General features: G+C 37.9%; 2 protein-coding genes across 12 annotated transcripts in view; both read left to right on the top strand.

Annotated features, from left to right (window-relative positions):
- Nucleotides 1-13,417, top strand: part of LOC136179750 (NLR family CARD domain-containing protein 3-like) — a 497,803-nt gene that overhangs the window by 455,981 nt on the left and 28,405 nt on the right. The window lies entirely within an intron of this gene.
- LOC136179751 (NLR family CARD domain-containing protein 3-like) overlaps nucleotides 4,910-13,417 on the top strand; it is an 11,828-nt gene continuing 3,320 nt past the window's right edge. Inside the window, exons 1-4 of the mRNA XM_065957445.1 lie at nucleotides 4,910-7,266; nucleotides 9,374-9,562; nucleotides 10,766-10,993; nucleotides 13,022-13,233. Coding sequence (XP_065813517.1) covers nucleotides 9,432-9,562; nucleotides 10,766-10,993; nucleotides 13,022-13,233 — 571 coding nt within the window. The 5' untranslated portion in view covers nucleotides 4,910-7,266; nucleotides 9,374-9,431. The remainder of the gene's footprint in view (nucleotides 7,267-9,373; nucleotides 9,563-10,765; nucleotides 10,994-13,021; nucleotides 13,234-13,417) is intronic.

Genomic DNA, 13,417 nt, shown 5'->3' with positions numbered 1-13,417 from the left:
AACATATATAAACACAGACAAGGAACATATATAAACACAGACAAGGAACATATATAAACAGACAAGGAACATATCTAAACACAAACAAGGAACATATATAAACAGACAAGGAGCATATATAAACACAGACAAGGAACATATATAAACAGACAAGGAGCATATACAGTATAAGCACACACAAGGAGCATATATAAACACAAACAAGGAACATATATAAACACAGACAAGGAACATATATAAACACAGACAAGGAACATATATAAACACAGACAAGGAGCATATATAAACACAGACAAGGAGCATATATAAACACAAACAAGGAACATATATAAACACAGACAAGGAGCATATATAAACACAGACAAGGAGCATATATAAACACAAACAAGGAGCATATATAAACACAGACAAGGAGCATATATAAACACAAACAAGGAACATATATAAACACAGACAAGGAACATATATAAACACAGACAAGGAACATATATAAACACAAACAAGGAGCATATATAAACACAGACAAGGAACATATATAAACACAGACAAGGAACATATATAAAGACAGACAAGGAGCATATATAAACACAGACAAGGAACATATATAAACACAAACAAGGAACATATATAAACACAGACAAGGAGCATATATAAACACAGACAAGGAGCATATATAAACACAGACAAGGAACATATATAAACACAGACAAGGAGCATATATAAACACAGACAAGGAACATATATAAACACAGACAAGGAGCATGTATAAACACAGACAAGGAACATATATAAACAGACAAGGAACATATATAAACACAGACAAGGAACATATATAAACAGACAAGGAACATATATAAACACAGACAAGGAACATATATAAACACAGACAAGGAACATATATAAACAGACAAGGAACATATATAAACACAAACAAGGAACATATATAAACAGACAAGGAGCATATATAAACACAGACAAGGAACATATATAAACAGACAAGGAGCATATATAAACACAAACAAGGAACATATATAAACACAGACAAGGAGCATATATAAACACAGACAAGGAGCATATATAAACACAAACAAGGAGCATATATAAACACAGACAAGGAACATATATAAACACAAACAAAGAACATATATAAACACAGACAAGGAACATATATAAACACAGACAAGGAACATATATAAACAGACAAGGAACATATCTAAACACAAACAAGGAACATATATAAACAGACAAGGAGCATATATAAACACAGACAAGGAACATATATAAACAGACAGGGAGCATATACAGTATAAGCACACACAAGGAGCATATATAAACACAAACAAGGAACATATATAAACACAGACAAGGAACATATATAAACACAGACAAGGAACATATATAAACACAGACAAGGAGCATATATAAACACAGACAAGGAGCATATATAAACACAAACAAGGAACATATATAAACACAGACAAGGAGCATATATAAACACAGACAAGGAGCATATATAAACACAAACAAGGAGCATATATAAACACAGACAAGGAGCATATATAAACACAAACAAGGAACATATATAAACACAGACAAGGAACATATATAAACACAGACAAGGAACATATATAAACACAAACAAGGAGCATATATAAACACAGACAAGGAACATATATAAACACAGACAAGGAACATATATAAAGACAGACAAGGAGCATATATAAACACAGACAAGGAACATATATAAACACAAACAAGGAACATATATAAACACAGACAAGGAACATATATAAGCACAGACAAGGAACATATATAAACACAGACAAGGAACATATATAAACACAGACAAGGAACATATATAAACACAAACAAGGAACATATATAAACACAGACAAGGAACATATATAAGCACAGACAAGGAACATATATAAACACAAACAAGGAACATATATAAACACAGACAAGGAACATATATAAACACAGACAAGGAACATATATAAACACAGACAAGGAACATATATAAGCACAGACTACAAGTAAAGACAAAGTACATTCATCCAGATTATGGCAGCATGTCTGATTTTTGAATAGCCATTGTTTTATAGATTTAGAAAAGGATTTCAGAGATGTGATGTTCCTTAGTTCTGTGGGTATAGTATTCCAAGTATGTGCTGCTCGATAAGAAAAGACTGACTGCCCAAAACTACTTTTTTTACATGGAATTTTACAATCCCCTCTTGCAGATGCTCTGGTAGATGTGTTTAGATTTCGTTTAATGAATTCATTGAGTGGAAGGGGAGCCATATGATGAAACATTTTAAATACAAGTAAAATGTTGGCTAATTTAATCATGTTTTCCCAGTTTAATAAATTATATTTAGTTAGGATTTTACAATGATGATATGAGTTTGACTTTTTATCCAACGTTTTTAAGGTCTGTTTATAAAATGTCTCAACTGATCTTAATGTGGTCAGTCCTGTTTGTGTCCAACTGGTGATACAGTAATTCATATGTGATAAAATCATGGCATTCATCTACAACTTTGAGGCCTCCGTAATTAAATTATTCCTAATGTGTCTGACATTCACTAAATTAAATTAGATTCTGTTCACTACTTTTTTAACTCTTGATTTAAATGTAAGTTTTGAATCTATTAATATTTCTAGATATTTAAACTCTTGTACCACTAAGAGTGTTCTTCCTTCTACTGTAACAGGAGGATCTGGATCTTTATTTGCAGATTTTGAAAAAAACATACATACTGTTTTATTGACATTGAGGTGCAGACATGAATTTGCTAACCAATTTGAGATGTTGACCATTGTAGCTGATAACTCTTCTGCAGCTTGCCTCTTGTTTTTAGCATGTAGATATGTGACTGAGTCATCAGCATACGTCTGACAGGTTACAGTGGGTGGACAGACTTCAGGTATGTCATTAATATATAAACTAAATAACAGGGGAACCAAAATTGAACCTTGGGGTACACCCACATGAATGTCAGTTATATTTGAATTTGTATGATCCACACGAACACATTGTTTCCTGTCTGTTAGGTATGATTTTATCCATTTAATGACATCAGGTGAAAGATTTAACTTAGATAACTTGGCAATTAAAACCTCATGATTAACCAAATCGAAGGCTTTCTTTAAATCAAGAAAAACAGCTCCCACAACTCCACCCTTATCCAACTTAGACTTAATACTTTCCAAAAGAAAACAATTAGCCGTTTCCGTAGAGTGATGTTTTCGAAACCCGAATTGCATAGGATGCAATGGGACAGAATCTATATTTAAATGGGTGGTAATCTGTTCAGAGGTCCATTTCTCTGCAATTTTTGATGCTACTGGAAGAATGCTTATCGGCCTATAGTTACTAACAACAGTGTGATCACCTGATTTGAATACGAGGAAGAGATCGATCGTCAGCGCAGACTGCTGGATATCATTTGGAAACCACACATCATCTTCACATCAAGATAAATTATATTAACCCCGGCAATAAATTTAGGGTTAATATTGGTAATATTATTTTTTTGTGTGATTTTGACAACTTCAGAACAACAGATTTTTTGATTAGACCTCTGTGTGTTTTTCTTCTGGTGTTTTCTTTCTTTACTTTTTAGTTATGTTTTGATCTTTAAATCATTGCATGGTCTAAAAAAGTGTGTTTGTACCTTTTTATTAATGTAACAGACTTTTGTTAAAAAATAAAGGTGGGGAAAAACAATTAAATTAAACACAGTGAGTGATCTGAAACCCTGCTGTGCCTGACCAATCAGAGACATTCAGTTCTGCAGGGGCTGCATGCATGCCCTGTTCTCCAACATCCCTTTGACATTTAGGGCGCAATCACACTAGGCAATCTGTACCAGGCCCCAAACACCCTTCACCCTAAAAAGTCCAGTTTGAGTAATGTGACCCCTCATATGCTATTTAAGGCACATGTAAAAAAAATCAAAAATTTCAAATTCTCAACCAACAAGGTTCCAGGTACCCGAAGTTTCAGCAGCTCTCACGGATTTTCCTACAGGAGTTGAATTTAAATCTTTTTATATGTGTAACTAGACACCTTTAGAAACACATTGGTGTAGAAATTGGTTGGTAAGGAATTTATTCCCAGATTTTCACAGTATTCCTTTACTATTTATGTAAACTATGTTTGCCAAAATAAATGTTTAAATCACTTAGATTAACTTTTTCTGTTCTTCTTTTGATAATGTTTGACATTTTATTAATGTTGCTTATGTTCTTTTTTTTAATCAGAATTCATGTTGTGAATGGTCTGAACCACTGGGCTTTATACTAGCAGAATTTATATAAAAATAATAATTCTATCCAACCTTTTCCAATTTGTTAATAACTTGTGAATAACATTCGGTTCCAACTGAAAAAGGTTCTGAGACCCACTTTTGGGTCCCGACCCATCTGTTTAGAAACACCACATTTGCCCAACAGATGCAGAGGGCCCCCAAATGACTAAATCTGCCACTGGTTATACATGTGGGACTGATGTTCCCTACACAAACCAAACTGTCCCTGGGATTTAGTGAGCATTATTGTTGCCATAGTAACAAAAACAAAGCAGCATAGGGGCTAAGTTATCAGATTCAAAGAGGTAAAAGAAGGACATTGATTGTTATTAACTAAGTCTTTAACGGTCTGAAAACCACAACTATTGCTGAAGATGATCCCAGCTCACTTTGTTTAGTTTGCTAAACCTAGTTAGCTTGGATTAATGCTTTTTACTTTGATTCCAGCAGAGGGAGACAATCACCAAGAAACCTGAACTAACAAAAGTCATCACTGTTTCAGTTCCAGGAAATAACAAGAAGGGGAGGAGAAACTCTGAGCTGATACGGGTTTCCAAGAAACCAAAGTGAAAGTGTTCTGAGAGTCTGAGCTTAGACTCCATTTTGAGTTGACAGAGCAGAAGGACAAAGACGTGTGAGACAGGGTGAGTTTAATTCAACATTATTATGACTTTACTGTTTAAACCTCTGGTTCATCAGTTAATGAAGCAGGTTCATGCTGAGTAATACTTTAAAACTGATCACATACAGAGCAGGATCAGCTCTGTGAATGTGGACTACTTCCTCTTTTCTCAGCTTTGGGAGGGGCAAGTAAAATACATTTTGTGTACACACACACACACACACTCTCACACACACACTCACACACACACACACACACACACACACACACACACACACACACACACACACACACACACACACACACACACACACACACACACACACACACACACCAAGCTATCTGATATGTTTTGGGACTTTGTCCTCGGCTGATCTTTAATCCTAACTCTTGAGTTTCTCTCGTATTGTTTCCTGTTTGTCAGGACTCCTGCGGTCTGAGCTCAAAGTCAGCGTTAATGGTTTTCTCTCACGTTAAATGAAGTCCAGAGAATGACTCACTTTTAAATTTAATAGGAAATATTTTCTCCACCTCTTCAAGCAGTCACAACAAAATACTGCAACCTAGTAAAATGTTGTGACTGAATGAGGTCTGTTTTATGAGAAGGTTTTAACCCTACAGGCATGAAGGACTTTGTTTTATACCACGGTTGGTGATGAACTTTTTCACCTACGTGCCCCTGTGACTGGTGGATTCTAAAATCTACCAGTCTTACACTTTTTAGGCAGTAGGGAGGATCATCCCTTCACCAACCCTGGGAACAAAACTTGCTGCATACTGCTGAATGATGTCAATCAATAAATGGTGTGAATCAGAGGGAAGTGAGGATACCCTATGCAGACTGAAAAATAAGTGGGTATACCTATACACCTGACCTGCGTATACCCTCAACTACACCACTGGAAATGAACTTGCCAAACGGAAAATCTACCTGCATCTACATAATAATCAAGGCTTACAGTATTCAAGAAATAGACCATCAATTATTAAATAAAATACTGACATGCTGTTTGTCTCACTCAGAAACAGAAAAACGTTTGTTTTAGTTTATTATTTTTGGGCTATGTCCTCAAAGTAGAGGTGGGCGATATGGGAAAAATATCATATCACGTTTTTTTTTGGAAAAATCACGATCACAATTTTATCACAATTTTTTTCATACTGATCTTTAGACTAATTTGTAAGTTGCTGACCAGTTCAACCAAACTTATTTACCTGTATGATGTTTTTAAATGCACAAAAACTGAGTAGACAAGTTTAATCTATTTGAAAAACATCTTTGTAGGAGGTCTGGAGGTCTCTCACCCAGAACATCTTTAGCAACAGAAATGTCTTTCCCTCAATTTGATCAATATTTATGAACAATTTGAAGGTTTTCCTCACCTCTTTGAAATGATGATTTAGTTATGTGTCCTCTTTTTATGTTCATCAGGAACATTTTCACACAGTGATGCATTCATTTAAAAACATGTAGACTTGAAGTTGTTGAAGTTTCTGTTCTGTTTTAGCCCTGCAGAGTTCCTCCAGCTGGAGCTTCATACAGGCTCTGCAGACTTTGTTGTTTTTATGACATCATTGGACTAACTTTAGTTTAGTTTATATATAATCAAACATAATACAGAATGTGTTCATTCTGTGACACATGATCAAAGTAAGTTTTACTGACAGAAGAGTTGAATTCATAGAGGGGGCGGGACATTGTTGATTGACAGACAGACAGTCACCATGGTTACTCACTCTCACCTGCCTGCTGCTTTGTGACGTCGTTTAGTGTAATCCCTATAGGTTCAGTTATCACAACAGGTGAGCTTCAGGTGGAGAAGCTTGATAAGTAACTTTTAAAAACTGAGAGAGAGCAGAAAACACCGACAGCAACATTTGAAACACCGGGGTTATATCTCCCCTCACTGTCTGTCTGAGCTCCTCTCTGTCTGACTCTCTGCAGACTGTTAACGTCTCTCCGGCTCCTTAAACGGTTTCGCTCTCCGAGATGTAAACTTAACTGTGCACACTATGCAGAGAAGTTAACTGTTGCTCACGCCGTGTCGGTTTGGAAATATATCAGTGGAAATATGATATGGAGAGGTTTTTGCGGACTTTACTTTAAGTTTGGTTTTCACCGCTGCGGAGCAAAAGAGGGGGAGGGGGAGACGCGTCTGTGTCGCAGCATAAACTGCAGCATGAGAGAATAAACACATAACCCCGGTTATACGATCTCCCTGCTTTGGCAGATCGTCAGCACGTTCAAATCCTTCACGATCTAAGATCGTTATATCGCCCACCACTAGCTGGTAGCTGATGAAGCTGAAATGAAACCTGGACTGAGAGGTAAGATAATGGATATATTGTTTTAAAAGAATATGAGCTTATATGAGGAGAGTCATCACAGTCATAAAGGTTTCTGCTGGAAACTGAGTTTCATTTAGAAAGATATTTTTAAGTCACTGTGTGTTTTCTCCTCAGGACGTTGGAGCTTCTAACTGAATCTGTCAGGTTCCTTTCCTCTGCGTTTGTATTTCAAACGTCTGAGTTACAGTCATCTGTTTCTGTTGAAAAATATCCCATTTTCTAATGTAGCTGCTTCACAATAAAACCTATTTAAACCAGGAACTTTTAGTGTGAAGAGCTTGAAATAGAATGCGTGTTATAACGTGTTCACAACCTTTGTTTCAGAGCGCTTCTCACCAGCGCTCCTTGTTGCTAGATTACAAAAGTGAACTTGTGCTTCCCTCTGTAATGTCCGTAAGGTGTGTTTTAGCTCCATGTGTTTCATATTTTCTTTAAATCAAATAAATATCACCAAGAAAACATGAGGACGATGTAAAGGAGTCATGTCCTGATGTCAGCAGCAGCTCTACACCTGCAAACTGTTCCCTCCAAAAGACGAGTCAGACCAGCGTCTCCTCCGCCATCGCTTTCTTATTGACAAATCTGATATCAGAAGTCCCGCCCCTCCTTGAGTTTGATTGGTCGGTGAGGGAGAAGTGACATTGATCAGCGTGGCGCTGTTCTCAAAGTTGAACGTCTTTCGACTGATAGCGTTTGAGTGCAGTGACTAAAAACAGCTGACACCGAGGGCGTTTTAGCGCCCAGGAAGCTGAACTACATTAGTTTTGTATTTCAGCTGGATGTCAGCGTGGTACTGTAATCTCTGTTCACTTTAAATCTAAGCCTGCTGTACGGGTTGTGCCTGTTAGTATTTATTTTCACATAATCATTCACTTGAATCATTTAGTGGATATATCATTTTAAATCTGTCGACCATCTAAGGGTCATTGGTTTAGGTCTGTGTGGATGTAACAGTTTGTGTAAGACTCTCATAGCAGCAGATCTATTTTTGGAGAGGAGCCGAGTGTATGTTGTGAGCTTAAATGACTTGAATGTAGATATCTGACAGTTTCAAGTGAAGGTAATGTCACCTCTCTAGCCTTTTAGAAGTCTTCCCAAATGGTAAAAGAATTTGTAGGCTGTACCAGCTAACAGAATATAACAGGACCGTTAACATGAAAAGTTTGTCAGCCATTTGTGTTCTGTTGCTGTTGTCTGACCTCGGCCCAATAAATTCTAAGATAAGCCACTGTCTGTTTCACCATTTCATCATTGGACATTTACAGCAGAAACATCATGGCGTCATGATGTTCTTACATGCTTTTATATTTTGATATCTTTTTCTCTATATGGGTAATGTGCAATATATGTTGTGTTTTATACATGGGTCTGTACTTTTCTGTTGACATGTCGATGTGTTTTTCTATTGTTTTTATGGATTCTACTGTGAGGCCGCTGAATGTGTGCAGCACTTTGAGCCCAAGACAAATGTCTGAAGTTATAGTATTTACAGCTGCTCCTTTGAGCCCAAATCAACGCCACAGCGCGCTTCTTTTTATCATGTTGGACTTGAGACAGCGAGGCGTCAGTTTAAACACACCTGAAGCTGGTTGACCCGCTGTTAAAGAGATGCTAGTCTGTGCTCTGTTAATCATGTTACACCAAGCAAAGCCATTCCAGCATATAGAGCACCATTGTGACCCTCGCTCTGCCACTGTGGTCGGTAGGTTGAGCAAATTCACCCGCCACTGCAAAAAGACACCCGTATGTGACGAGTGCTGATTTCCAACCCTGTTTTATACACTTCTAGTTGTACAAATGTCCTAAAGGTCATGGTTGCTGTTAAATACTAACATGTTAGTTTAATGTTTAAAGTTTAAGACTCAATGTCTTGTTATTGGCATTATTCAGGGCAGATCAGACGGACAAATCATGTTAGGATCAAAACAAAGTGCACTGAGGTGCTGCATCAGGTACTTAGGCAGACAGGAAGGAAGAGAAAATCAAATGAAGGATCACATCAGGTAATGAGATGTGGACACTTGACCATCTCTGTCTTTCACATTTTTCCTGCTTGTGTCTCACCTGTTTGTTATTTTGTCCTCAGGTTGTTTTACCTGCATGAACGTCTTTTATTGTCCTCTGATCAATCTGGAGATCAGAAGATGAGTGATCGAGGAGACAAAGAGGAGGACAGAGCAGAGTCTCCTCTGTCCAGCTGTCTCTCTATGAAGAGTGACCGGTCTAAACATGATCCTCTAAACTTCAGTAATGAACCAGGACCCTCAGATCCACAGTAAGAGAACTTTTTTTAATCACCAAACTGTCAAGCTAAAAAAAGAGTCCTGAACACCATAATGTGTTGATTTTCTTGTTTTTAATCATCAACCTGCACACAGTGATCATACAGAGAAAGTCACTGAACTCATAACAACATACTAAGGATTATATATATGTATTATATGTTTATAGATCAGATAATATGATTTCAGTATTGACTCTTTGGTTGTGTATCTAGTCGTCTTCTCTGTGATTCTGCAGGAAGAAGTCTTTTAAACTGATCCTGAAGTTTAGTGAGATCTGCTGTGATCGTTTTCTTTCAATCATTTTTTCTGTTGTGTCCACTCTTTGTTTGTCTTTTTTTATTTTTTTAACATGACTACACAATGAGATCTTTTTTTTTTAGTGAAGTACCGTAACATCCGGTGTAAGATGCACTTTTAATACCTGTTTTTATTTCATCTTAAAAGTTGGCTGGGTCTTATACAAAGGTGTAACTAATATACCAGTATAAAATGTTGACACATGAGCCATCATTACCGCGGGTGCAGAAGTCACCATCACTGTGTGCGACAGGACGTGATTAAAAAACCATCCTCATTCATTGGGTCTGATTTACTAAAGGTTTGTGTGTCTTAAAACGTGTGCAAACTTGATACCACCAGCAAAAACTGTGTTAACTGATCTACTAACGGTGCGCAGTGAGGATTGAATCTTTCATATGAACAAAACACGCATTGACCATTTAGTACGTTTGACTTAATGAATATTCAATATGGGGCGTTTCTGCCCTAGAAAGGAGAAAATGTAAACAAGTTAAGTTAGTACACACATTGTGATTTACCAAGCCTGACAAAAACTGAGGTGATTGTGACGGTGTCTGAATTTAACACCTTTGAAAAGAACGTGCTAACCCAGGAGACCAGTGTTACACACAACAGGCTGCTATTATTGAAGTTAGGAGGAGACATAGGCTCAATCAAAGAAGGCATACAGATCACGTTATTCTCCACACATGTTAATATGTTTGGAATGACAGCAGGAAACACCATGATTAAACTATATTGTTGCCTATTTAAACAAAACTGAACATCCACAGCCTCTGCATTCTAAAGAATTTCAACATTGACATTTATTTCTTCCTGTTTCCCTCTTCTCACCAACATTTTATTTTAAACTTGGGATTTCTTTTTTCTCGGGCTGTGCCTCTCTCCCCCAGCTCGTGCGCTCCTCTCCATAGTGCGCTCGTCTCCTCCCTCTACAGCCCGCTGCTGCTACGCTTGGATGGGGGGACCTCACCACTGCTTGTACCCCCGTCTTCGATACCTCTTTCCAGAGCCTTTCTGTCCGATCAGACACAGCGCTGGCCAGCTGTCTGGTGCTCAACAATGTGCCGAGTGTCGCGCCTGAGCGCCACAGAGGACACAGCTCACACCTCCTGCACAATGTATGACAATTCATCTTCAAAAGATGAAGAAAAGAGAGGCCCTGTTTAATGCCCAGGTTTTCTTATAAGTCAAATTGTCTTTTTGTAATATTCAGTTTTATCTGCTATAACTCAAAAATACTGTACCTTCATTTGCCTCTTCCACTGATACCTATTTTGTGCTTGCAGTCGTCCTGCTTTCCGTCCAAACTCTCCATGACGTAAACCAGTAGAACACACAAAAGTCTAACTTAAATAGTACCGCCTCCACAAGGTTTGCACCTGGTGTCATTCACGCAAACTTTCTTAATAGATCACCCAAAAATCACACACTCACCAAACGTGCAATTTCTTTGGAGTGAACACACAGTTTAGTTCTCTTTACTTGGGACCTTAGTAAATCAGGCCCTCAGTGTATTAAGAGCTGAGTGCACGCTGTTCTGGGAAAGACAGCGACACAGACCAGTCTGGCTGCGCTACTTTTACAAAACGTTTCCTTCAAGAGGTCAAAATAATGAATTTACAGAAAACTGTAGGATATTGTTCCATAAATAAACCTTGTTGAACGCTCTTTTGATTGAAAGAGTCCTTTATTAAAGTTAAAGAGAAACAAGCGGAGTCGGGCAGAGAGATCACAAGCTAGGGGTCTCTGCTTCACAACTTTCCCTGCAGGCTGAGAGCTCGACTACCGTACTGTAGCTGGTAGGAGAGCAGACTCCACAAAGAGAAAACAGACTAAAAGGGTGACAGAGCTGAACAGTAACTGCAGGTTTTGGACTTCGCTGAACACAATAAAAACTGTCACGCAGGAAGACAGTGTAAACTTTATTTTCTCTGTGAGAGACCTTCAAAAACACAGCGCGTCTTATACCGGTGCAACTTATATTTAGGATTTTACGGTTTTTTTTGCACCTGCACATGCTCAGTGTGCAGGTCATGACACAGCTCCTGCACATGCTCAGTGTGCAGGTCATGACACAGCTCCTGCACATGCTCAGTGTGTAGGTCATGACACAGCTCCTGCACATGCTCAGTGTGTAGGTCATGACACAGCTCCTGCACATGCTCAGTGTGCAGGTCATGACACGGCTCCTGCACATGCTCAGTGTGCAGCTCTCTATAAAGCTGATTAATAACTTTTCAAAGGTCTCAGGTCTCAACCTAAATATTAAACATTTGAACTCATGGCTGTTAAAGATTGTAATGTTCCCCATATTTGTAATAATCCAGTGAATCACCAGGTCACATACCTGAGAGTAGTTATCACCAAGGAGCAAAATATAAGGTGCACCTTAAATTTGAATCCCATCGTTGATAAAACTCTTGTTTACAAAGAGATTTATCTCTGAGACGAAGGACCTCGCTCTCAAAAGCTGAGGGCATTTCCAGACTCACTAATCCGGCTCTATCTTTGGATGTTGACTAAAATGTAACCAACAGATTTGATTATATGTTGTTTAACTTTCTGTGGAAAAACAAAATACATTATGTTAAAAAGAACGTGACAATAAACACGAGTCAATGTGGGGGCTTGAACTTTTTAGACTTCACAGCTCTTAACATTCAAAGTGAACAGGCTGAGACATTTTTAAATAACCCAACATCTCTATGGAATATGATTCCTAATTATGTTTTTTCTAAAGTTGGTGGCCTGGAATTTTATTACTGTGCAACTATAATATCAGTAAAATCCCAATCAAACTATCCAACTTCCATAAACAGATACTCTTGACTTGGTCTCTCATCTTGAAACATAACTTCTCTCCACACAGATATTACATCTGGAACAATAAGGACATTCTCTACAAAAATGAATCCCTGTTTTTTGAAAACTGGTTGAAAATAACATCACACTTGTAGGTCAGTTATTGGACTCAGATGGTAGACTCTATGGTTACACAGACAGACTTCTGCACATGCTCACTGAGGAGGACATGGCACACCTTTTTAAAACACTGCTTTTTGTGGCTTTATTTGATTTAGTCCACCACTGGTTTCTAAATGTCAGTCTCAGTTTTCACAGCTTTATGATTTCCCTTATCTCCACAGAATAACAAAGGGGTCTGTTTCTGTGGAGGAGCAGCTGTCCAGCTGTGCTTTGTGTCAGGACGTCCTAAGAGATCCAGTTTCTACCAGATGTGGACACTGGTTCTGTAGACAGTGCCTCACCTCATACTGGGACCAGTCTACTTCATCAGGAGAGTCCTCCTGTCCCCAGTGTGGAGAAAGATCTAAAATAAGAGGAGGACTGCAGATATCCAGTAAGTCCAGCACTGTAATAAGTAAGACTGAAGTCATTGTGTCTAAAAACAAGACAAAGCAGTTAGTATTTTCATTGATATATAGTTCAATGAAACATTTACATTTCATCTGATTCTTGCTGTCAGTTTATATTCAGTATATTTTATTTCTCTTGCAGCAGCACACATTTATTACACAGATGTT

The sequence above is a fragment of the Labrus bergylta genome, chromosome 7 (genome assembly GCF_963930695.1).
Source record: "Labrus bergylta chromosome 7, fLabBer1.1, whole genome shotgun sequence".
NCBI lineage: Eukaryota > Metazoa > Chordata > Actinopteri > Labriformes > Labridae > Labrus > Labrus bergylta.
This window is presented reverse-complemented; position numbering and strand designations above follow the sequence as displayed.